Source organism: Micromys minutus, assembly GCF_963924665.1.
Source record: "Micromys minutus genome assembly, chromosome: 20".
NCBI classification, from domain to species: domain Eukaryota; kingdom Metazoa; phylum Chordata; class Mammalia; order Rodentia; family Muridae; genus Micromys; species Micromys minutus.
The window spans coordinates 21,372,454-21,396,395 of NC_137955.1; the positions used below are offsets into that span (position 1 = coordinate 21,372,454).

At 42.6% G+C, this 23,942-nt stretch overlaps 1 protein-coding gene across 1 annotated transcript in view; it reads left to right on the top strand.

The window, feature by feature from the left end:
- Positions 1-23,942, top strand: part of OXCT1 (3-oxoacid CoA-transferase 1) — a 123,707-nt gene that overhangs the window by 52,582 nt on the left and 47,183 nt on the right. The window contains exons 8-13 of the mRNA XM_080933615.1: positions 11,599-11,706; positions 12,710-12,824; positions 14,266-14,360; positions 16,468-16,516; positions 22,565-22,637; positions 23,209-23,284. Coding sequence (XP_080789741.1) covers positions 11,599-11,706; positions 12,710-12,824; positions 14,266-14,360; positions 16,468-16,516; positions 22,565-22,637; positions 23,209-23,284 — 516 coding nt within the window. The remainder of the gene's footprint in view (positions 1-11,598; positions 11,707-12,709; positions 12,825-14,265; positions 14,361-16,467; positions 16,517-22,564; positions 22,638-23,208; positions 23,285-23,942) is intronic.

Below are 23,942 nucleotides of genomic sequence, written 5' to 3' on the forward strand. Positions count from 1 at the left end.
ACAACTGTGGCTGAGTTATAAGATGATAAATAAAAATGTAAGCACTTGCCATTGTAGCTAACAGTACCTAGGATTTAAAAGAAAAGCAATGATTAGGCCAAGCACAGAAGTTATTGCTATGATAATTTAGGTGGAATTTTTATAACCACCCCCTTTCCACCTTTAGTTTTTTAAAAAGCCCCCCCCCCCCCAAAGACCACAAAGGCATCCCCATACAGAAGTGCGGATTGTTTCCCCACTCCGGGATACTCCAAAATGCAGTAACCTGCTGGCATGCGCTTGCCTCTTCAGTGATAGCAGAGGCTCTCTGGAAATCACTATATGATGCTACAATGTACCCCTCTTTTTGACGTTCACTTTGAAATGAGGTTCAAGGGACAGAGAGGTGAAGAGGCTGGCGTGAAGGCAGATGGTAGGGAGATATGCAGTAAGGGTGCCCGAAGCCATTGTTTCTCTTCTTGTTTGCTTTTCATGATTGACTTTGTTTACTGTAGGTTGTCCTGAAGCTGTTATTATTTTAATATTAATTCCGCTTCCCTAAGAAGGGCTGACTAATCACAAGACTCTAACTGAACCTTCCCATTTTAATTAGTAAAATAAAGGAAAGCCAGTGACTAGTCGGGGCGAAGGAAGTAGAGAGGGCGGAGGAAGACGGAGGAGGTCAGACGAGGGAAGGGGAAGATCGTGGCAACATGGAGTTTCCCAAGGACCAGCTAGACCCAGGTGATATTTATTGGTGTTAAAAAGCTAGGAAGATTAAGGATTTTATAGGTCTAGCTTCTTATATGAAGGGCAGTTTGTATTTTTGTCTATTTGATGTAATCTTGTTGTGTAGAGGGTTTGTGAATTGAGAGTTGAACATATAAACCTGTATGAAAAGCTATCGGGCTGTAGAGTTGTGTTTGTGTGGGATTTTGGGGTAGAGAAACAACTCGGGACAGAGGCGGAGAACAGGCAGTAGTAATCCACGGAAGAAAGGGAGTTGCATGGACGAGTTGGGCCCTGGTGGCAGCTCAGATGGGGTGCCAGAGGAGCTCAGGGCTCCGAACTAAAACCAGGCTTGAGGAGTGAGACTTTAGGGCTAGTAAAGAGATAAACCGATTCTATTTTTTTAATATTTACTGCAACAGTTTACTGATAATTTTATGTATGTGTAAGATGTATTCCAATACCCGCTTCTCCCACTCCTTTCTCTTACCGCACTCTTGTCTTCATCAACCGTACTTCTATCCCAGCCAGTTCCCTTTTCAGATTCATGACCTTTGTTTTGGCTAGTGAGCCATTTAGTTTACGTAGGGTCATCTGCATTAGCAGTCAGATACAACAACTCTGGCTCTGTGCCCTGAGTCTGCACGACGGTGGCCTGTCTTCAGTAAGGCATATGGAAGAACTGCTCAAGGTGGCCCTAGTTCTAACGACTGAACTATCTGCTATCACCAAATTTAGAATGAGGTTGTCTTTAGTTGTCTACCTACATTGGAACTTGATCCATCCAAGTTCCAATGGCTAGTTCTAATCCAAGGTGCCTATTTTAATTCCACCAAAAAAACAACTTGGTTATTAAAAAGAAAACCTGACTCTCCAACTATGGTATTAAAATATGGGTTTGCTTTGGTGATATACTATTCTTGGCCATATAAAGAAGGAGATAGGTTTCCTTGGTTTTTTTGCTCACACTTTTAGAAACTATTTGGAGGCATAAACCTGAGACTGTTTTCTTTAATAGAGGTAGGAGTCTAACTTATTGGAATTGTTGATTGTGTCCAGATGCTTGCTTGCTCTTTCACAGTAACACAGACCTCCGTAACTTTACTTAAGACCCTGACGAAGACAGTACCAGACTAGGAACCTTTCAAGCAGAGGAATCTCTTCCATGGGATGAGATTAAAAGACTAAAATTGAGTGTGCATGTCTGTCTTTGTGTGCGTGTGTGAATCTCTCTCTCTTTCTCTCTCTCTCTCTCTCTCTCTCTCTCTCTCTCTCTCTCTGTGTGTGTGTGTGTCTCTCTCTCTCTCTATCTATCTATCTATCTCTATCTGTGTGTGTGTGTGTGTGTGTGTGTGTGTACCAACTATAGCTTTCATTTGATTGCTAAAGAAGCACATTTCCTCCTGAAAGTATAACCAAAGAAAAACTATAGTACCACCATTCTAAGGATTGCTAAGGCCCTCAAATATTTGGTTTCTTTTCTTTTCTTTTTCTTTTCCTCCTCTTCCTTCTCCCCCTAAACTCCACCATGTTCTGAATCTCTGAATTAGAGTTTCACTATGTAGCCTTAGTAGGTCTATAATTGGCTATGTAGACCAGGCTAGGTTTGAACTCACAGAGATCTACCTGCCTCTGTTCCTTAGAGATGAGAATAAGGTGGGTGCTCCTACACCAACTTTTATTTTTACATTTAAACAATGATTTATGTATTTTTATGTGCATGGCTATTTCACTTGTATGTTATATGTGCACCATGGATATATGGAGGCCAAAAGAGGGTGTCGGACTTAGAATTGGAGTTAGAGACGCTTAGGAGTTGTCATGTAGAAATGGAACCCTGGGTCCTCTGAAGTGAGCGTCTCTCCAGCATTTCTGTCCTTCAAGTTGCTTGTTGCCATGTCTGGCATGACTGCATCAGGGGGGTTGTGACACATTTCCTGGAGCATCAGCAAGCTGTTGATTCCCCATGATTCCCACGTGTGCTGATGACTGCTGTTGGCTGGAAACTCATTGACTATTCTGTTTTCCTTTCTGTCCTTTTCCTGGAGAATGCACTTTCCCGATTACTCGGAGCTAATCACTCCGAGTAAAGGAAGAAAACAGAGGTGGTTCTCAGGAATGGGAAGGTGGTCCTGAGGCTGGGGAGGATGAGGAGACAGACCTTCTGCCTGGCCTTCAGGGCCATGGGAAAGGATCTAGACAACATAGCTACAGAGGCCATAAGAGCCTGCTTGGTCCTTTGTAGAAATTGGTCATTCTTAGTCTCGGCCTTGAACTTGGAATTATGAGGAGATACACGTACCCTCCGGTCCAAAGACTGCTGCATTAATTAGCCATGGTGAACCTGGGGCCATCAAAGATAGAGAGTTAATGTGATCTCAAGAAGACATGGATAGAAAAGAAGGAATCTATAAAATGCAAGCAAATGATAGATGAGTCCATCTTGTAGGAGAAAGAAAGGCTTTTATATGGTCTAGAGACTGTCTTAGAAGGAAAGTGCGTGAGGCCGTGGGATCTCCAGCTCGTGCTTGCTTGCGTACATTTAAAATCTTTGTAAGAAATTATTTTAACCTTAGTAGTGGGTCACCTTTCTGTTCTTACATGAAAGTAGTTACTAAAGACTGCTGTCTGCTGTGCCAGGAAACTGCAAGAGCTGTGCCCAGCAACCGGTGAAGAGCAGGCTGAGCCATAAGGAGAGGTGCTTTTGCTTTGCGTTTAGCTTGTTTTAGGAAGCAGGGGTTGGGGCATTGATCCAGGACTCATAGAATCTATGTAAATTTAACAATTTCTAAAAACTTATTAACATTGATCAAAGCTTTAGTAAATGAAAGACTGGGTTCAGGGTCTCTGATGGGGAGGAGGCAAAAGAATAGGAAGAATGACGAGAATCCTCGGGCAGAGAGAGAGAGTGCTTGCATCCACTCCTGACTCCAAGACCATCTAGTCATCCCGGCTCCCTTCCCCCTGTCCCCAGCTCCCAGGATCCTCCTCACCCTGAGGCTGGATCTTGGCAGCTTGGCATATCTCTTCCCGTCAGAGTAAGCTTCCTGCCTTCTTTCGTGCTGAGCCTCACCTGTGCATAGTTTGTGTTTGCTGGTTTAAAGTGATGGGCCTGACTCACATCTCCCCACTAAATCTGCGAAACCTCCTACAGAAGGGGCTTGAGCTGATGCTGTGTGACACGGCACACTGTAATCTTTCCTGGCTTTCCTCTGTGCTCAGCTCATCCCGACCAGCAGAGTGTATTTTTACATCATATGAACTGGAGGAGGATGTGTGTTGTCCTGTCACAGCTGTTTTTTCCTTATGCCATACACAACTGTTGAGGCATTGGCACGTGCTATTGTGGACCGACCCTCATCCCGAGGCTCTTCATCTGCTGACATCTTCACCATTTTTCTCTTGGTGGCAAATTCGATGAATGTAGATTCAGGCTTTTAAAGAATACTGGGAAATAATGTCTTGAAATCTAGAATTAGTTCAGAAAAATCAATATGTCTTCTTAGGATTTGGCTTTTCCTCAAAAATGTTAGCTCTGTCTTTTCTTCGTACAGCAAAAATAGAGGCAGAAAGAAATTGAGCATAGAATTTTGTCATTCCTAATGCAGCAGCAGCAGCAGCAGAATACATCCCTTCATCACCTATGGCACTTTGGAAAAGCGCCATAGCATTCCAACCTATTCCTTTAATCTCTTCTCCTTTCTCTCTCCTCTTCTTCCTCATTCACTTTCTCCTCCTTTTCTTCTTCCCTCTCCTCCGCCTCTTCTTGTTTGTTTGCTTGAGACAGGGTCTCTTTGTGTACTGGAACTCCCTTTGTAGACCAGGCTTGCCCAGAACTCATAGAGCTCCACCTGCCTCTGCCTTCCAGGCACTGAGATTAAAGTCATGCGCCACCACACCTGGCAGCATTCTTAATGTGTCAGACATGTGTCCCAGGCCATGCATGTCGGTATGTGAGGGTCATTTTAGAATGTAAGCAAATACTGCTGCCCAAGTTGTACAAAACTCATCTCTTAAGAAAAATTATTTTTGTCACTGAGGTGAATGTCAAGGTGTATCTTCCTGTTCTTCAGGGGCCCTTTTGTCATTTGCAGCTTGTGACCCTGGATCTGATTTCTCCTTGCTCCAGACTTTCTGAAGTCTGGACGTAGTCTTCCTCCATAACCAGGGTGTATGTGTGGACTGAGCCTCTGGTTCGTTACACATTCCAGCTTTGTGCTGTCAGTTTCCCGAGATGCCCACCCGAGCAGACTCACTGTTCCTGCCACTTTCACTGCGAAAGGCAGAGCTTGTCAGAAAGCCATGCAGACGGTCTTCCAAGGATCTCATCTCTGCCTATGGCACTGTCTTATTTCGGAGGCAGTTAGGCTGCTTCCATTAAAGCTTACTACCGTCGTCTTTCATGGGTTAAATCTATTTACCATATTTCATCCATAGGTCTGACTGTCCAAGCATGCACATTTTCTTGATAGCATTAAAAAAATCAGAGCTCGTTTTTATTGGACACTTTAGAGTGTCCTTTGACAGGAGATCCGATATGCCAGGTTTCAGTGATGGCTGTGCTATTGCATTCTCTACTGTCTCTAATGGCGTCTGAAGAAATAAGTATAATTAATACGTTGGTGGCTCCTTAGCTCTTTTGTTGCTATGCACTTCTGTGAAGATGTTCATATGGATTTTTTTGTTCGTGGTCTCTTAAGCTTCCATGCTACTTTTTCATATATATATTTAAGATTTTATTTACTGTATGTATGTGAGTAGACCATCTCTGTCCACAGACACACCAGAAGAGGGCATCAAATCCCATTACAGATGGTTGTAAGCCACCATGTAGTTGTTGGGATTTGAACTCAGGACTTCTGGAAGAGCAGCCAGTGCTCCTAAACTCTGAGCCATCTCTCCAGAACCTTTCTCATGTTTTAACTGGACATGTTCTTCCTTAGCACGGGGTGTTATAGTTAGGGTATATATTTCTGCACAAAACATCATGACCAAGAAGCAAGGAAAGGGTTTATTCAGCTTACACTTCCACATTGCTGTTCATTACCAAAGGAAGTCAGGACTGGAACTCAAGCAGGTCAGGAAGCAGGAGCTGATACAGAGGCCATGGAGGGATGTTACTTACTGGCTTGCTTTCTTATAGAACCCAAGACTACCAACTCAGGATTGGCACCACCCACAATGGGCCCTCCTACCCTTGATCATTAATTGAGAAAATGCCTTACAGCTGGATCTCATTTCCTCAAGGGAGACTCCTTTCTCTGTAATAACACCAGCTTGTGTCAAGTTGACACAAAAGCAGCCAGAACAGGGGGCTTTAAGTAGGAAGTCATCCTCTGTTGTATTTCTTTTGCAGCTTTGCATTTTTCTGGAAGGTAAATATTTTTTTACAGTTTCCCCTTCCTCCTCTCTTTCTGTGGGGGAGGGTAGCATCACCCCCAGAACTCTTCTTCAGACTTGGACCATTGCCATGGCAAAAGAAGAGTGTTTCTCTTAACCCTCTCTGAAAGCTGGGACTCAGGAAACAAGCGTGCAAAGGAGCCTTTTCTGAGCTCCACGCAGGACCCTGTTTTTGCACAGCTACAGACTCCTGCACGTGTGCAGCCGTCACAAACAGCTATAGGGTCAGACTCATGTTTGTGGGTGAAACAAACTGAGGTTGTCATTTAAAAAGAAGAAAAAAAGTCTCTTCTCATAGCTCCTCAGTTCTACATAAGATGTTTTCCACACAACACAAAAACATTGTCATCGGGGATAAATAGGTATCTTGCTCTGGGCTTTAAAATAAAACCTTTCGGACTTATAAAGTAGGAAGGTGCAAGGCAGAGAGAGTGAACGTTTAAAAACAGTTCAGATCACTAACAGTTAGCATTTCCTAGCCTTTGTTTTCCCTCTGATGACCGAGGGAAGCCAAGGACCAACTAGAGAAACCTCAAGTGCATGAGCAGCACTTGGTGCTATATGAGAACACTTCTCAGTGCGGGGGAGAAGCCTGGGCTGTTCTTAGCTGCCATTCTTCTGTCCAGAGCTTGGCCATTTCATCCTGGTCCTTTGATTTTGCTCGGGTCACGTCACAGCTGCCTTCTGTCGTCTCTACTGGAAGGCCTCTGTGAGATGCTCCTTTCATTCATTGTTGCTTATGCTATAGTGCAATCGCATTGGACTTTTATCTTCAAGTGTGTATCTCAAGATCATGCCAAACCAGCGCCATCTTCAGTCCTATGCACAGATACCATAAAGATATTTCTCTCTCTTGTGTTTTGTTGTCATTGAGCCCTTCCTAGATTGTCTGAAAACATATTTTCTCCTTTTGGTTTCTTCTTCAAATATTTGCTACCAATTCCATTAGTAATACCAAGAAAGCCTTGTTCGTTTGTATAGAAGTGTTTGGCACAGTCCCGTGTTGGTTTTGTTTTGATAAATGCTGCACATGCATTTTCTACAATGCAGAGATTAGCACGACAAAGTGGGGAACTGATTATGTTTAACAGAATTGTTGCTTTAAAAAAATTTTAGGCTAGGGCATGTTTATTCTATTTGCTGTGAAAGTTACATTGTAATTGCCCTTAGTAATGAAACTTTGTCTTGGATTCATCAGTTTCGAGGGAACTAATTGGTGGAACCATCAGTAGTGTTTGCTTACTCTTGAGATTTCCAGTTTAAGTGAGGACCACGATACCTATTCTGTCGTTTTTCCTTGATCTTCATAAGGAGTAAATCCTGCAGACACGTTAGGAATCTGCTGCTGTTATTTCCAGCAGGAGATCTGAAGGCCAGACTAACTGGAGTGGCATGAGGTATGCAAGGGAACTCATATTATTGTCATCGAGATGATAGAGAAAAGGTTTCTGTAGTTCATTTCCTCAGGCTGTAATTGATTTTTACAGCTTTTCTGTTTTCTTCCCTCCATGCCCTTTTAATTAGGTGCATATCTAATTGTGAAATCTCTCATAGTATTAGTTTTTTTTATATATTTATATTTTTTATATTTTATATCTCGTAGGTGGAAAAAACACTTATTTGGTAGCTGTTGTAGCTTTTGAGTGCTTAGCCTTTATGAGTATCTGTGGATGGGATTCAGTGATAGTGTGTGTGTGTGTGTGTGTGTGTATGTGTGTGTGTGTGTGTGTGTGTGTGTGTATGAGTATGTGAGTGAGTGTGAGTATGTGTGTATGAGTGTGTGCATGTGTGTGTATGAGTGTGTGTTTGTGTGTGTGTGTGTGTGTGTGTGTGTGTGTTTGAATGCTTGGTTCATGGGTAGTAGTACTATTAGGAGGTGTGACTTTATTGGAATGGGTGTGTTTTTCTTGGAGGAAGTGTGTCACTGTGGAGGTGGGCTTTGAGATCTCCTATGCTCAAGCTATACCCAAATGTGGCACACATCACCTACTGCCCATGGGTCAAGATGTATAACTCTCAGCTCCTCCAGCACCAAGACTTTCTGCATACTTTTATGTTTTCTTCCGTGATGGTGATGGACTAAAAACTCCTCTGAGCCTGTAAGCTAGTCCTAATTAAATGTTTTCTTTTATAAGACTTACCCAAGCCATGGTGTCTCTTTACAGCAATAAAACCTTTATAAATGCTTAGCATTTATAAAGCCATGGGCACCTACCCTAACCTGCAAATGTTTTTAGGTGTCTTCCCATAAAAGGTTAACAAAAATAACTTGTATATATGTCAGTCAGTGAAGTGCTTGCCCTGTAAGTGTGCAGACCTGAGCTCAGTTCCCACAACTCGCATTTACCTCTCCCTGGCAAGCTGATACTGGCCTCCTGGCTTTGATTCCCAGAGCTTGTTGACCCGCTGCCATAGCTACCCAGTTGGTTCCAGGTCAGTGAGAGACTGTTCAAACAGCAAGGTGGGCAGCACCTTAGGCATAGCCCTGGGTTGTCCTCTGGCCTCGGCAAGCAGCCCCTACCACAGAAATAACTTGTACAGCTACTCAGAGAGAGGGATTAGTAGAATTTCACCGTTCTGCTTTTCATGGATCTAACACGTACTAGTGCTGAGAAACAATACTCCTTTCCCTGACTTGATCACTGCAAGTGTTTAAATATCTACCATGTTTTGGGATTAGTAGTTTATAAAGAAATAGAAAAGGGAATGATGTAGTTATGTTGAAACAGACATGTACAAATATTCACTTGTAGAAAATCTTATTATGAAGCAAACTGTGGAGCTGCTACTCAGCATTACAAAGGCACAACAATGGGTTCATTCCCTTAGGACCCCTAATATTTATTTCTATCAGTTCTCTTCAGTTGACCATTGACATTTCTGACCTTATCTTGAATGCTGTGGTCAATATTTTTTTTTATATTAAGCCTTAATATTTATTCTCCATATAAAAGAAACATTTTTAGGGTCAAGAACTTCATTGAAGGCTTAGATTAAAAACATGTCGTTGTGAGTGAGCTGTGAAGGTACAGTACAGCCAGGCTGAGACTTAGCCCCCATGTTTCATTTCTTAGGACCACTTCCAGCTCTTTTTAACCTGGTCCTCACCTATTCTGTAGAAAGAAAGTCAGGACAGGGACTGGAGAAATGGCAAAGTCTGTTAGGTGCCTGCTGTATAACATGACGTCCTGAGTTCGGATCCCCAGTAACCACATAAAAATGTCAAGTGTGGCAGCAAACATCTGTAATCCCTGGGTTCCTAGAGCTCACTGGCCAGTTGGCCTCCCCAAATTGATGAGTGAGAGGCTTAGGAAAGAATTTTGTATAGAAATAATAAGAGGTGGAAGAGTTTGAGACAGACCACCATTGTCAATATCTGGCCTCCACATACATGTGCATAAATGTGCATGTACACCTGTATGCATACATGCACACATCTATATAAACATGGTTATGTACCACATACATAGAGACAGAGACTGGAGGAAAGGAAGGAGGGAAAGATAGAAGGAGGGAGACAGGAAGGGAGGGAGGAGAGGAAGAGAAAGAGAATGTGAATAAATGGTGAATATACCATGGAATGATTCAGAGGGCAAGAAGCTTCTTGTCATCCCCTGTTGGAAGACATGAGCCCCACAAATTCCTGTTTCTCTTGTGTGTTCCCAAGTCCATCTCTCCATACCAACTCAACACGGATACCATGATTCCTCCTTGGTGTTTTAATTTTTTCCCCAGATCTTTCTTATCAGAACCAGTCCCCACCCAGTGCCCTGGTGTTCTTCAGCTGCTTGGGGGCAGTGTGTAGTAACTGGTGATCTGAGCTCTGTGCTCCTTCCCTGTGGCAGGCGCCTGGTGAGAGACAGGACTGCAGAGTGAGGGCTTAACTCCGGCTAGTCTCTTTTAGACCAGAACAGCTCTGCCTGTTTAGATAAGTCAGCCTGTTTACTCCGGCTAGGGCTAGTCTCTTTTAGACCAGAACAGCTCTGCCTGTTTAGGTAAGTCAGCCCGTTTAAGCAAATGGCTGTTTGCTTTAGGCATTGTATTAGATTTCTGTCACTATTGAAAGATCTGGTAATCACCTCAAAGAGAGAAAAGGATTAGTTTGGCCACAGTCTTTGGACCTCCCGGGAGTGGGGTGCTAGATAGCAGTAGTGGGGGATGTGTGGCAGAAAAAACAGCCTGCTTATCTTAACTGTGGCCAGAAAGTGGAAAGCACAGATAAGGGGGTTATGGTCCCATAGAACCCTCCCATCAGTTACCTGAAGGTGCCCTAACTCTTTGTATATAGACAATGAGAAGTGTCCAAGTGTCAAGCCATAGCAATATGACATCCATTAAGCTGATTTTGCATTTGTCACGTGTAACCCGTAAGCTTACTACTTTGTTTCCCAAAATAGCGACTCTGAGACTTCTTACCATGAATAAATATGCCTCAGCTAAAAGCTAGGGTTCTGTCCCCTGACTAGAGCACCTCTATAATCCCGTTGTTATTCTAAGTTCTTCCCTGGTGGCTGTTATGTGTCCTGTTTTATCTGATCATCTTCCTCTGTCTCTGGTTGAATCTTCCTTTCCACTCCGGTCTTTCCCAGAATCCCCTCTCTCTGCCAGATGTCCCACCTTCTAATCCTGCCCCAATTCATTGGCCAGTCAGCTTCTTACTGACAGGTGCACAGTGCACAAGAGATTATCTCTACAGTCACGAGAAAGCCGATTCTTTAACCAAAATTAGCTTTAGCCAGAATTTAATGTTGAGATTAGTTTTCCTTGACTCCTTGTCATTCTTAGTTCATTTATGCTATTGTTAAAAAAAAAAAAAAAAAGAATCCTAAAATAGCAGACTAACTTGGGAACATTTTCTATCATTGCAAAATGTCATTGTGAATGACTCTGATTCGAATTAATTTGACTGTTTCTCGTTATTACTTAATAATTCCTTCTTGAAATTCCCATATTAAAATCAATTATCCATCTTTGAGTGAAATTATTTTGATGATTTCAGTTCTGGCCCGATGCTGGGAAGTAAACAAGGGGAGTAATTAAAGCTGGCTGTGAGCGGCATTTGCATCTATATTGGAAAACCTCTGCGAGTGACCACACAGATGTTGTTACAGATTTTTTTCTTTGATATGATAAATTCCCCGCTAATTTAAGGAGTTCAATTTTGAGCTTTGCATTGATGAGCTGCAATTTGTTGAAGGTCCAAGCAGCTGCCCTGATGCATTTGATGAATTTGTAACCAAAGTTCTCTCAGAACACTCTAAGTTTTGTCGCTTTATGTCCTGAATTTTGCATTCAGCCAAATATAGGGTTTCTTCTCAGTTGTGGGTCTAAAACGTCTGGTATAAGCCGCATGCACTTATATAGATACAGACACTTATTATTTGTACCAGATTCACAAGCTGGACGTGGACTTATATGTGTTTCACTTTTAAAAACATAAATATTTTAAACTTTCACTCTCTCACTTTTACACTTTTTCTTTCACTCCAGGTTGAAGAAATTGTAGACATCGGCTCATTTGCCCCAGAAGATATCCACATTCCAAAGATTTATGTCCACCGCCTTATAAAGGGAGAGAAGTACGAGAAGAGAATCGAGGTAATTTACAGAGCTTCGCTGCCAGTTCATGTAAATCTGGTTACCAGGGACATACGTCTCTCAGGCCATTCCAGGTGACAGGAGGTTGGAGCTGAGCTGTCTCACTCTGGCTCCTAAGTAGGAGCATCCAGAAGGAAGGAACTGACTGTGTGTCTGTCCAGGGTCACAGTGTCTCATTGTCTTGTGATTTTGTAGGCTATCATATCTGCCAGGCTTCTGTAGTAGTTACAATTCTTGATCCCTGATTTTGGATCAGCATTGTCTTAGAGGGCAGACATGAATAATCAACCTTGGTTGGTTTCACCCCTCTGGAGTCTTAATGCTTCTTCATAAATATCTATCTTGAAATAGGAAGAATGTATAACTGGCTTTGAGCAATGGGCAGGTGATGGTTAGGGAGGTGTCCAGGGGTTGAGTTTAGGAGGACCGAGGCTTTTCCACAATAACTGACCTCTCAGGTCTCAGTTGATGTTAAGAGTCTAAAGTTTCTAGGGATTAGGACCACAATAGGTATATAGTGGGGACGCTAAGAGTTGAGTGAAAGCCAACATGCTGCCCCAGACTGCTGCCGGGAGCCTAGTGAGCTAGGTGAGGATATTTCCAAGCAGACCAGTCTGCTTTGAGGAGATTTAGTAGTGCAAACTTTCCTCTGGCCGTTTCCATGGTTCCTTGTGAGGCCCACACAGCAAAGTCAGCCTGGACCTTGCGGGTGGAAATAGGTGGCTGGGAATAGTAGCACAGTCAGACACATTCTGACAGCACTGGGGACAGATGTCTTTCTCAAATCTAACCTGCTCTATTATCTTCCTAAAGAAAGAGTTCTGTCATGACTCATCACCCATGCGTTCTCTTGAAAAATGATCCCTTATATATTGTAGGACTTGCTTCCCACTGGTAATTATTACTATAATCCCCCCCCCCCCCGTAAATCTTTAGATTCAAGCAATGCTAACGTTGAAAGAAGATCTTAACCATGGATACTTTGCTTCTGTTTATTTTAAAGCGTTTATCACTCCGAAAGGAAGGCGATGGAAAAGCCAAATCTGGTAAGCCCGGGGAAGATGTTAGGGAGCGGATCATCAAGAGAGCTGCTCTTGAGTTTGAGGACGGCATGTATGGTATCCTTTGTCAGCCTGAGCCCCACCAAACCTACAGTCCTTGGTGGTCCATGTTCGGCAGGTTGTTGTTCTTGTCTAGTTCACATTAACCTTAAAAGTAGTCAGATTTTACAGGATGGGATATGTAATCCCGTATCTAGGCAAGATTTTTTTAATTTGTGATCTACATTTTTTTCTTGATGGCAACTAAAATACACTTGGTAACTGCTGAGTTTAAGTTGTGTTATTGTAACTTGGCATTTAGCTGGAAGTTTTGGAAAGGAGCTATTACTCAAGATGGGGGCTTTCAAATATTAGAATCATGGATGTAATCAATTCTGTTTAGTTTCTGGGTATTCTGACATTTGATCATGAAAGGAGCCATAAAATTCAACTTCTTAACAAACCTCTGCTTCCTTTGGTAAGGATCCTATGAATACACTCTTTTATCTTGTATTTTGTAAAAGTACTCAATGAATGATTCAAATTTTGTACCCTATACATTTCATCTCTGGCAAAAATCACCAGCGTGGAGATGATTTAGTGTAGTTGATGCCTGAAGTTTGTTGAATGCAAGGTCGCTCGCCAGTTTGCTAATTTTCAGTATACTAGAGAGTGAGCCATAATGTGAACAATGCACATGGTGTATGACAAGACAAATATTTATGGACTTTTGGCTCCAGCAACAGACCTCGGGCAGACAGAAGTGGAACCTGTCCATATATGAGTGCTTCTGTTCCCCCTGGGTCTTTTCTCCAGTCAGTTTGACTGAGATAATCTTCTACTCCTCCTGTCTTCCCTCTCAGCCTCTCCGTTTCTCAGTTGTACAGTTCGCACCTGTGCGGTGATCAGAGTTCAGTTATGGGAAAAGAGTATGATGTTAGCCATCATCCATTGCATAGGCAAGGGAGGGAGTCACCCTGGACTGAAGCTCATCCTCCTCTCTTTCCTCATGATGTCTCAGTCAAACTTCAGCCATCAAAACAGTGACCACTTGGTCTGATCAGAATTTTCTTCTTTAAACTTCAAAATACTGTCGTTTTGGAATTTTAAATCATTTTTCCTTTTAGTGAGGGCTTTGTGTAGTGGAACTAGTGTTTATCCAAAGGCCAAACCATGATTAGTAATGTCAGTTGTAAATGTATACAAACCCAATTTGCTGATCACATTAAAAAAAGTAAAGTCTGACTTACATTATTCCTAAAATGACCTTGGTTGTCTTCTGAAGTCACTCCTTTGATCTCTGTGATAAAGTATAATAATGTTGGTGGGAAAAAGGGGACTAATTAGAATTTTTTTTTGATAAATTATCCATGAGTGTGCAGAGAGTGTTTGGAGAATTTATTCAGTTTTTATATTGATAACAATTCCCTCTAAAGAAGACCCTTGTTCTGGTTTATATATGCAAAGACTGTGAGAACCTTCTGCTTCTGCTGTGTTCCACCTTAACATCGTTCCTCAGCTAACTTGGGTATAGGGATTCCTCTGCTGGCCAGTAACTTCATCAGCCCAAACATGACTGTTCATCTTCAAAGTGAAAATGGAGTCTTGGGCTTGGTAGGTTGACCATTACTCTTTAATAACAGCTGTCATTTACTTGTCATACTTTTCCAGTGTTTTATTATTTCTCGGTAGACTTTTCCTGACACTGTGATTAAATGATATATACAGAAGAATCTATATCCTGTATGGACAATATGTGTGACGATCACAGGTACACAGTAAATACTGATTGGTTAAGCCATCTCATGGTCATTCCCAGAGACATACAGATGTGGTGTGTCTGGATAGAAGCAGATTCCTATTGATGGCAAAGGCTGCTACTTTTGAGGAACCTCTGAGGTTGTCTGGGCCAGTTGGCTTTTACACTTTGAAGACAGAGGAAAAATAAGGTTCTGTGAATTATCCACATCAAGTTTTGAAATAGAAGTATGCAGAGGCCTAAAGCATTAGGTGTAATTCAGTTTATTTATAAGATAGTTTTCAGTTCCACTTTTAGGAGTAGTTAATTTATAGCCAGCGTTGACTCATTCTTAACTCTTCTGTCTTTTCTCCTCTTTCTCTTTCTGTTGGTATGTGTTATGATATAAACGTTCTTGGCTCCATTCAAGTCATTAGAGTTACTTTATAAAAAGGAATATGAAATTAGCTCAAGTGTAGCCAAAAATGTGTGTAGGTCCTCATTTTGATCTCTACGAAAAAATGTGCATATAAACACATGTGTACATGTGAATGCCTTCATACGCACACACATATACAAACATACACAACTCTATATTTTTTGAATATCCTACTGAGAACTGAGCAAGGGAACATAAGGATGTTCACATGTAGATACAGTGAGAAGTAAAATTGGAATTCCAAGTTCAGACAGTCAGAGTGTTGTGTCCTGAAACAAAAGAACTGCTGTTCCAAGTCCTTGTAGCCAAAGAGCACGTGTAGGTGCCATTCACTGTCCTTCTGAAACGGGTTGCAGGTAGAGTTCACCTGTGACTGCAGGCTCTGTGTGGGCCAAGACAGTTAACAGTGCAAGCCAACAAAGACCACAGACGCAAACACAAAGTTATTTTGTTATTTTTTATTATTGAAAAAAATTTACACAACATATATGTTTTAAAATAATTGGAATTTTTATTTCAAATAGACTTTTATACACTTTATGCATATCACAACTTCCCCTCCCCTAACTCATCCTAGATCCTGCCTACCTCTCCACCCACACAAATCCACACCCACTTTTTCTCATTAGGAAATGGAGAACTTAAGAACAAAGAAAAGCAAGCAGGCAACTTAAAATAAATTTAAAAAAATAGGTAAAAATACCCAAACCAGAATAGGATAAAATAAAGAAACAGGAAAAGAGAACAAAGAAAAAGCTCAAGAAACATATACAGATGTAGACACACACACACACACACACACACACACACACACACACACACACACAAATTCGGTGAAGACAAAATCAGAACCATAGGTTAAAAGAAAACAAAACATACAAAACAAAACATTATGAGACAAACACTCCAAAAATACCATTGGGTCCATTTTCTGTTGACCATCTACTGCTGGGAATGAGGCCTTTCCTTAAGTGCTGTTGCATACCCAGTTATACTATGTTGGGGAAAACTAACTTTTCCATGGGGCAGTAGTGGCATGCCCCTTTAATCCTTGCATTTGGGAGGTGGAGGCAGGCAGATCTCTGTGAGTCTGTGGCCAGCCTGGTCTACAGAGTGACTTTTAGGACAGTGAGGTCCGTTATATAGAGAAATCCTGTCTTAAAACCCAAAAGTAATAATCACCCAATCAACCAACCAACAACCAACCAACCAACCAACCAAGGAAAAACACAAATTTTCCTTTGTGGGTGGTTAATTGGAGATAGCTCTTTCCAAATCTTCCCCACCTTCTAACTTCACACCACCTTTCTCTTTATGTTTAGAAATAAAAACAGGATGGATACACACACACACACACACACACACACACACACACTCACACACACACGGTGTGGGGAGAGAGAAAGACAGACAGATAGACATAAGGATGTTAGGTTGTTAACTTTCTGGATCTTCAGGGAAGGTATTTGAACAGTTTTTGTATGTGACAGGGGTGGGAGGTGCTTCTGCCACTGTCTGAATGCGTGCTCTTCTGTGTTTGACAGGGCCCATACCCACTAAAAGACGAAGCTGATGCTGACCTCATCAATGCAGGTAATTCACTTCATTTATTTCTCACCAGTTTTTTTTTGCGGGGGGTAGGTCCATGTCAAATACCAGTAAAAATTTGAACCAAGTTCTTTGTCTTTCTTGGACAGAATTCATCATGTTTGCAGTCAAGGAGGGAAATGACCCTTTGAGTATTTGAGATCACTTTCATCCAGTCTCACCTGTGATAAAGGAGGATGTGTAGGCGCCATTTTAGTGGCAGAACCTTGTATATGGAGAACATAACCTTACATGGCGCTGTTGAGACAAGTTTAGAGATAGGCAATTTACAAGCATTTGGACAGTATAAAGGAAACTCAGAAATGATGAAGTTCCGTAGAGACTTATTCTTCTTTATTCTTAAAGTGTGGTTGCAGGAAAGAGCAACCCAACAGAAAGTGTGGCAATTACAGTCACCTTGGTGGACGAAAGATATTCTCTGGGTCTCCTGCTTGGGCCCGTATTGGCCAACCCCAAGTGGAAATAAGTCAGACTTCTGTGGATAGAGAAAGTGGGTGTGGATACACAGTACTAGCCTGGTACACTGGGGTTTTGGTAGTAGGCAGTGTGTATCATTCTGTACTGTAGGCCTTATTAGTGTGAGAGGGTCCTCTGCAGAGGGGGTTACCTCAGTCTGTAAAGGCCACTGAATTCATGCTGAGGATGTAAACTGAAGACAAGGAGACATTTCTTTGACTTGGGGACTCTAGCGTTGTAGTCTTCTCTACTTATGTAGCCATATTCTTTGCCTTTTATTATCAGCCTGTTATGTGACAGGGACATGAAGTATATTATCAACCTAGAGAATGAACCAGTCGGCTTAGTCAACTGTCACAATGCTTGAGGTAACATTGCTTTCCCATTGGCCTTGGGCTCATCCTTGGAATGGAGAAGCTCTTAAGAAGTTAATTTCTGTCCTAGGAGGATTTTCAGTGCCTTCTTTGTTAATTCTGCCCCCACAGAAGTATTGTTCTTACTTTGCACTCAGAAATAGTATGTGTAACTCTCAGAAGTAATGTGAGCTGAACATAAAGGCCAGCTGTCAAACTGATGTCTGATGCTCGGGAGTTTTGGAAGTTATGCACATTTGGATTGAGTATCTGAATTAGCTAACACAACTCAACTCTGAAAGGCCCAGTGTGATAATTCGATGACATTTAACCAACGCTATACTTGAATTGTGCTGTAGCCTTTAAGCAGGCGCTCACTGATCTGTGAAAATATTTGCTGCTTGCTTTGACTAATTTATTGTGTTAGTTGGTTATTTGCAAAAATGAATAACTCCATTTCTGAAACCTTTGGCTTCACCATGTGTAGAATCCATTTTCCTTGGGAAAGTAGCTAAGCTTTTCAGTCTCTTTGTTGAACTGTAGGGCTTCCTATGTTTTAAAATTTCGAAGGAGCTCTGTCCCAATGGAGCTACCAGTTTTCCAGTTTTGAAATACCACTGCCATCTCCAAGTGACCAAGATAAAGTCATCAGAGCCTGGGCTCCCAGTGTCTTGTTCCTCCTCCTTTGCTCTGTCATATGCTGTCACGCCTGCTGAAGGGTTGGCTTTCAAGATTCCCAGATGGCAGCCTGTAGGTACGATGGGAATCTGGTGCAAACCTACAGTCACTGAACTTTCTAATAATTCCCACACTTCTGCTCTCTCATTAAACGTGAGCCCAGCGTGTTTCAATATTGGTGCTGTTTTCTTCTGGTATACAAGCAAGGCTCTTAATGGTGTACCCATTCATGGAAGCTGCTTTAGAAACCATCACCTTGTCCATCTTGTGACCTATGTAGTTTCTACACTGGCCACTTTCAAAAGGCTCTCGGGGATATTTGACAGAGTCTGGGAATATTTTTTTACTGTTAGGTCTGGGAGCAAGCGCTACTGGTGTCTAGCAGATAGAGAGAGACCAAGGATGCTACCAAACACCCAGTAACAACTAGAATGGCCTCCCCAGAGTTATCCTACTTCTCAGGGCTCTGCCACTTCTGGAACATCACGGGCCTGTGCCTGGAAGAACAGTCAGTTCTATATTGAACATCCGTTGGGCTTTCTCTGCTTAGGATGCCTTCATTTTTATCCACATTTCTGTGTTCATAATTTACCACCAGAATATCTCATAACAGCCCTTGGTCCTTCGCTGAGCCTACAGTACATTAAGTGTCTTTCTCTTCTCCTTTTACTTTGTAACTATTTCTCTTGTTTGTTGTACCATAAGCTCCTTTTCCTCCTTAGGGTATTTGTTCTCCAAGTCTCCATATCCACAGTGGTAGCATAACCCGTGACTGTTAGATCTCAGCTCCAACTACCCATGCACTGAATTAGGAACTGGGTGAGTTGGAGGAGGGGGCAGTCTACGTATGTAGAAGCTCTCCATGTGAGTCTGATGGTTATTCAGGTTTGAGAACCAGTATCATAGGGGAGTTGAATTTTGTTTGCAGCTTTGGTTGGTTGGTTACTACTCTCTATTGAACTGTGAACCAAAGGACTAGGTGAGGATAAAATGAATGGACTTTCCTGACAAAGCTGTCTGAGAAGATTTAGATGTGCACACGGTCATCTGTTGGTATTTCCATAGGTGTATTAATGCACTCTGTCGCTCCCTTCTCTTACCCTTTCTCCTCTCTCTCATCCCTATCACCTGCATCCACTGTTCCCCCTCCCCAGACTCATGGCTTTGTTTTGTTTCATGATCCATTTAATTCAATCAGGGTCATGTGTGTGACCATTAGATTGAAAGTGTACCCATTAGAGCCTGGTAGAGTCAGCAGTGGGTACCCAGCTGAGGCAGTGACTCCTCTCCTTGAATAGTTCAGTAATGACGGTTGGGCTTTGTGAGTCCCTCCCATCCTTACCAGAAGGTATGTTGGCATGGCCATGGCTTATCAGTATAGGAACATTCAGTCACTTTGAGTTCATAGTTACAATGGCCATGTCTTATCTATAGGATATCAGTTTTGCATCCCTCCTTCCTGTCTTCTGCTTTTACATTCTTTCTGCCCCCTCCTCTGCAGTGTTCTCGGAGCCTTAGAGGTAAGGCTAAATACATCACCTTGCTCTCTTTCAAATTCACGACCTCATTTTCTTTAAGTGTGTGTGTGTGTGTGTGTGTGTGTGTGTGTGTGTGTGTGTGTGTGTGTGTTCCTGAGACTATAAATACAACCTATTTAGTCTAACTGATACTGCTGGTCTATATGTTTTCTGGGCTGACCTTTGGATTGGATGACCTGTTGACATGCTCACAGCAATTATTAATGAATAAAAGTCAAGCTAGTGATGTGGCTCATGGGCAGAGTTGCTTAGGCACAGACCTGACCAGAGTTCATTTCCTGTGTCCCACAGGGTGGCAGGGAGAAAGGAGTCCTAGGAATTGTACTCTGACCACACACACACACACACACACACAACACGCGAATAAAAATGTGTGCAAATAGCTACTTTAAAATGATGTGTGTTAGAAGATACATGAACATACATGCACCCAACATTAACAGTATAAATAAATAAAGATGTGGGTAGTTAAGTTTGCCTCAGAAGAGAGTAATGTATCAGAGTGCCTTAGAGAAGGGGCCTGGGTCCTTTCCCACAAGAGTTGTTCTCAGGGCTTTTCCATAAAATTATGCTTTCTGCTGCTCTTAGCAAGCCAGGATGTTCCTCATTCATCTCAGGATTTCCTGTAAAATGCTCATAGTGATACTACTAACAGCGATGCTAATTCTAATAATTCTAATATTGGTAATTGGGAGCACCCTTCCATGTATCATCAGCGGAAAATTGCCTTGTGGACACCATTATGATTAACTACTCAGAAAACAAAGACGTGGTGTACGTCCCTTCCATGCCCGCTACAGTTTTCCTCCGTGACTCGCCACTTCGCTTGGCTGGTGAAGGATCTGTTTGTGCTAGATGGAGAAGTTGCGTTCGGATGAGTTCTGGCGGTGTCGTGAATGTCCTAAAGCTGAGGGCTCATGCCGGCTGGCTAGGAGCCTCACTTTATAGCCAGTTAGTTGTTGGTCCTGTACAGTTATCCCTGGAGGACAGCAGCGCTGCCTCTTTTCCTAAGAGGTTTGGAGAGGGCTGTATTAGTGGTAATTGCAGCAGTTGATGTTGTGGGGCTGCTGCTCTGTGCCCGGCTCTGAACGAGGACCTCACCTGCATTACCTCACTTGATCTCCGAGGTTTCATGTGCTGTCTAAAAGCCACTTCTAAAACCCCGTTGGGGAAGCGTCCCCCAAAGCGTTTCAGTTTTATTGTACTCTGGAAGGGGAGAAAATGTTTCCATTATTTAGAATCAACCCCCCCCCCACCCCGGGCAATAAATATTTCAGTATGGTATAAATAGGCTTATTTTTCCCCCATACTCGAGCTCAAAGTGGGGGTTATCGATGAAAGTATTAGCTTTCAGCAGACGTTGAGAAGTAGCCAGTGTGGCTCTGGTGCACAGCTAGGGATGGCCAGAGACCTCTCCTGGCCCTGATGCATCTGCGAGCTTTTCCTCGATTTTGACCTCTCAGCTGTAGCTTTTTTTGCTCTGCTTAGCTATCTTACTTTGTCGGAGGAGAGGATGGAGTGTTCCGAGACAGCTGACTTACTTCGGTCAGATGGCATTTAAGCACTTTTCCAGTGGAGACCATGTGATGTTCTGAAGCCCTGGGGCAGCGAGAAAGTAGATCACACAAGACGGGCAGCTTGGGGCTGACCAAGTCACCAGTGTGCAGCGAGTAGACTCACTGGGTCAATAGGGTCTGGAATCCTGGCTAGTCTGGAATTTGCCGTGTTGACTTTGGTCATCCTTCTGCCTCAGCCTCCTGACTTCTGGGATTATAAGGATGTGCTGCCACACCCAGCCAAACACGAAGTTTTTTCTTTTTTCCCCCAAGCTCTGAACTTTTAAACCAATGTGTAATTTTTAGAACTCTTTTTAAGGAAGTTTCTAGGAAATTAGTATTAAACGTGTTCAGGCATTCTCTGATTTCATGGAAGTAGGTGATTGGAAAGAACCTCACGGCTTATGGGATCTAGAGAACAAGATGGATGTGTGTGTACTGGAATGTAAGGAGGGAGGCTCAGGCTTAATGACAGTAAGAGGTTAGGTAGGTCCTTTTTATATTCATGTATTTTTTACTTTAGATTTCCCCCCAGATTTGTTAAGCTATAGTTGGGGTCATAGTCAGGGTTGCCATTGCTGTCATAAAACACCATGACCAATGCAACTTGGAGAGGAAAGGGTTTATTTGACTTATACTTTTGTATCAGCATCATCAAAGAAGTCAGGACAGGAACCTGGAGGCTGGAGCTGATGCAGAGACCATGAGGTGGGGGAGGGGGCAGTGCTTACTTGTTTCCTATGGCTTGCTCAGCACCCCCAGCTCAGGGATGGCACCACCCTGGCCCCTCCTCACATATCACTATTAAGAACATAACCTGCAGATCTTACGGAGACATTCTCTCCATTAAGGCTTCCTCCTTTCCAGTGATTCTAGCCAAGTAGACACAGAGCTAGCCAACACTGTTGGCAAGGCAGTAAGCACGTATTCAGTGTTGAACATTTGCCGTGTTGACTTGATGCATGTCTACATAGTGGAATGATTGACATAATCAAGTTAATGACCACTCATCGTTCCTCAGCTGCCATCTGAGGTCCCTCCCGGAACCTGTTTCAAATGTGCGGTGTGGTACTGGTGCCTGCAGCCACTGTGTTGCATGTTGGATCCTCGGCATGCTTTAGTCGAATTGCAGGGTGTCAGTGTCTAAAGCCGAAACGATGAAGGGTATCCTGTAGACCCTAGAGGGTGCTTTGCCTGAAGAGAATTTTCAAGCGATAATCTCACAAATGCTGGTTCTTATCACTTTTCAGGGACAAAGCTATAACAGTGTCATTGGCAAAATTCACCTCTTCTCAGGGCGGACAGTTGCTACCTCAGAAGCAGGTGCATTTCGGTTGCATTGTCGAGCCTTTCAGAAGCAGACACGTTCAGACCTCTCTGTTCATCGTCATAATCTCAGAGATCTAATAGTCCCTTCCCTGCTTCCCTCCTTTCTCTTGTGTGTGCATTTAGGAAAGGAAACAGTTACTGTTCTCCCAGGAGCCTCTTTCTTCTCCAGCGATGAGTCATTCGCCATGATTAGAGGGTATGTAAAAAACGGAGCCCCTCAGATTCACATGGGGTGGAGTGGGCTGACTCATCCCCTGAACCTGTGAGCAAGACTGGGAGGCACCGTCCCGTTTCCCACAGTCCCGTTAAACGACCACAGTTTGTTCAGCTGCAGATAGCCACGGAGGTTTGGGCATGGAAATATCCACCCCCACTACTTTGAAAAGACCCCCTGCACGTTTGCACCTTTGTGCCGGCTTGACTGAAGTAATATCATTATAAATTCCCAGCAGTTTCTTCAGCCACTGTTCGCCTTTGAAACAAGTTACATCCACTCCCTCGACAAACTTCACTGTGCACACCTGTGCTTAGTTTGTTTCCGGAGACGGCATAAGCTATAATTTTGTTGTTGTTGTTGTTTAAAGAACTCTTAATGGTTATTTCTTTGTACCAGCTCAGAGCTGATGTATTTAGGAATCTATTGTAGGGAGTGGGAAAACAGATACATTTCAGGGTATTCGATTATTTTAATTGTTGATGTTTTGGAGCAGAGGAGACATAATGCTTGTATAAGTTTGCCTTATACTTCTTGTTTTTTTTTTCTCCAGGGGACATGTGAATCTAACAATGCTAGGAGCCATGCAGGTTTCTAAATATGGTGACCTGGCCAACTGGATGATACCTGTAAGTAGACATGTTTCCTTCTTCTGAATTATGCTGGTTCAGAATACTTTCACAACAGTAAGAAAGACCCTCAAATTGCTGTGAGTGTATACTGCAGTCATCAAAAAATGAATAAATATATTCTTTTCATGGGAGAATCAATTTTGTTGACGCAAGGTCTTAATCTGTAGTGCAGGCTGGCCCTGAATTTATAGCATGACTTCAGCTTCTGAAGTGTTGGAACCACAGATTCAAGCCTTCACATTTACCCCAAATTTAATTTATCAGTCCCGAGAAGTGCTCAGTGCTTACTGTGTCTGTGGGACTAATGACCAGAAACGTCACAGAGGCTTTTCCTTAGTGAAGCAGAAGGTTGGGAAAATGGATCGGGAATAATCTCAGGACTATCAGAACCGGCAAACATTTATTACAAGCAAGACTTATAGCTAGAAAGAACAAGGGTCATTTCTTTCAAATTTCACTGATTGTGTTTTAATTCTAGTCTTCTTATTTACGCTGATTAAGCATCTTTTTTTTTTTTTTTTTTTTTTTTTGATTGGTTGTATGATTCCTGAATCACATTGACTTCTGCTAGGGACTTTAAAACCTGTGGTGGTTCAAGTATGCTTGTAGAAGGCAGCAGGTTTTCATTTAATGGTGCAGATCAAGGAGGAAGTCT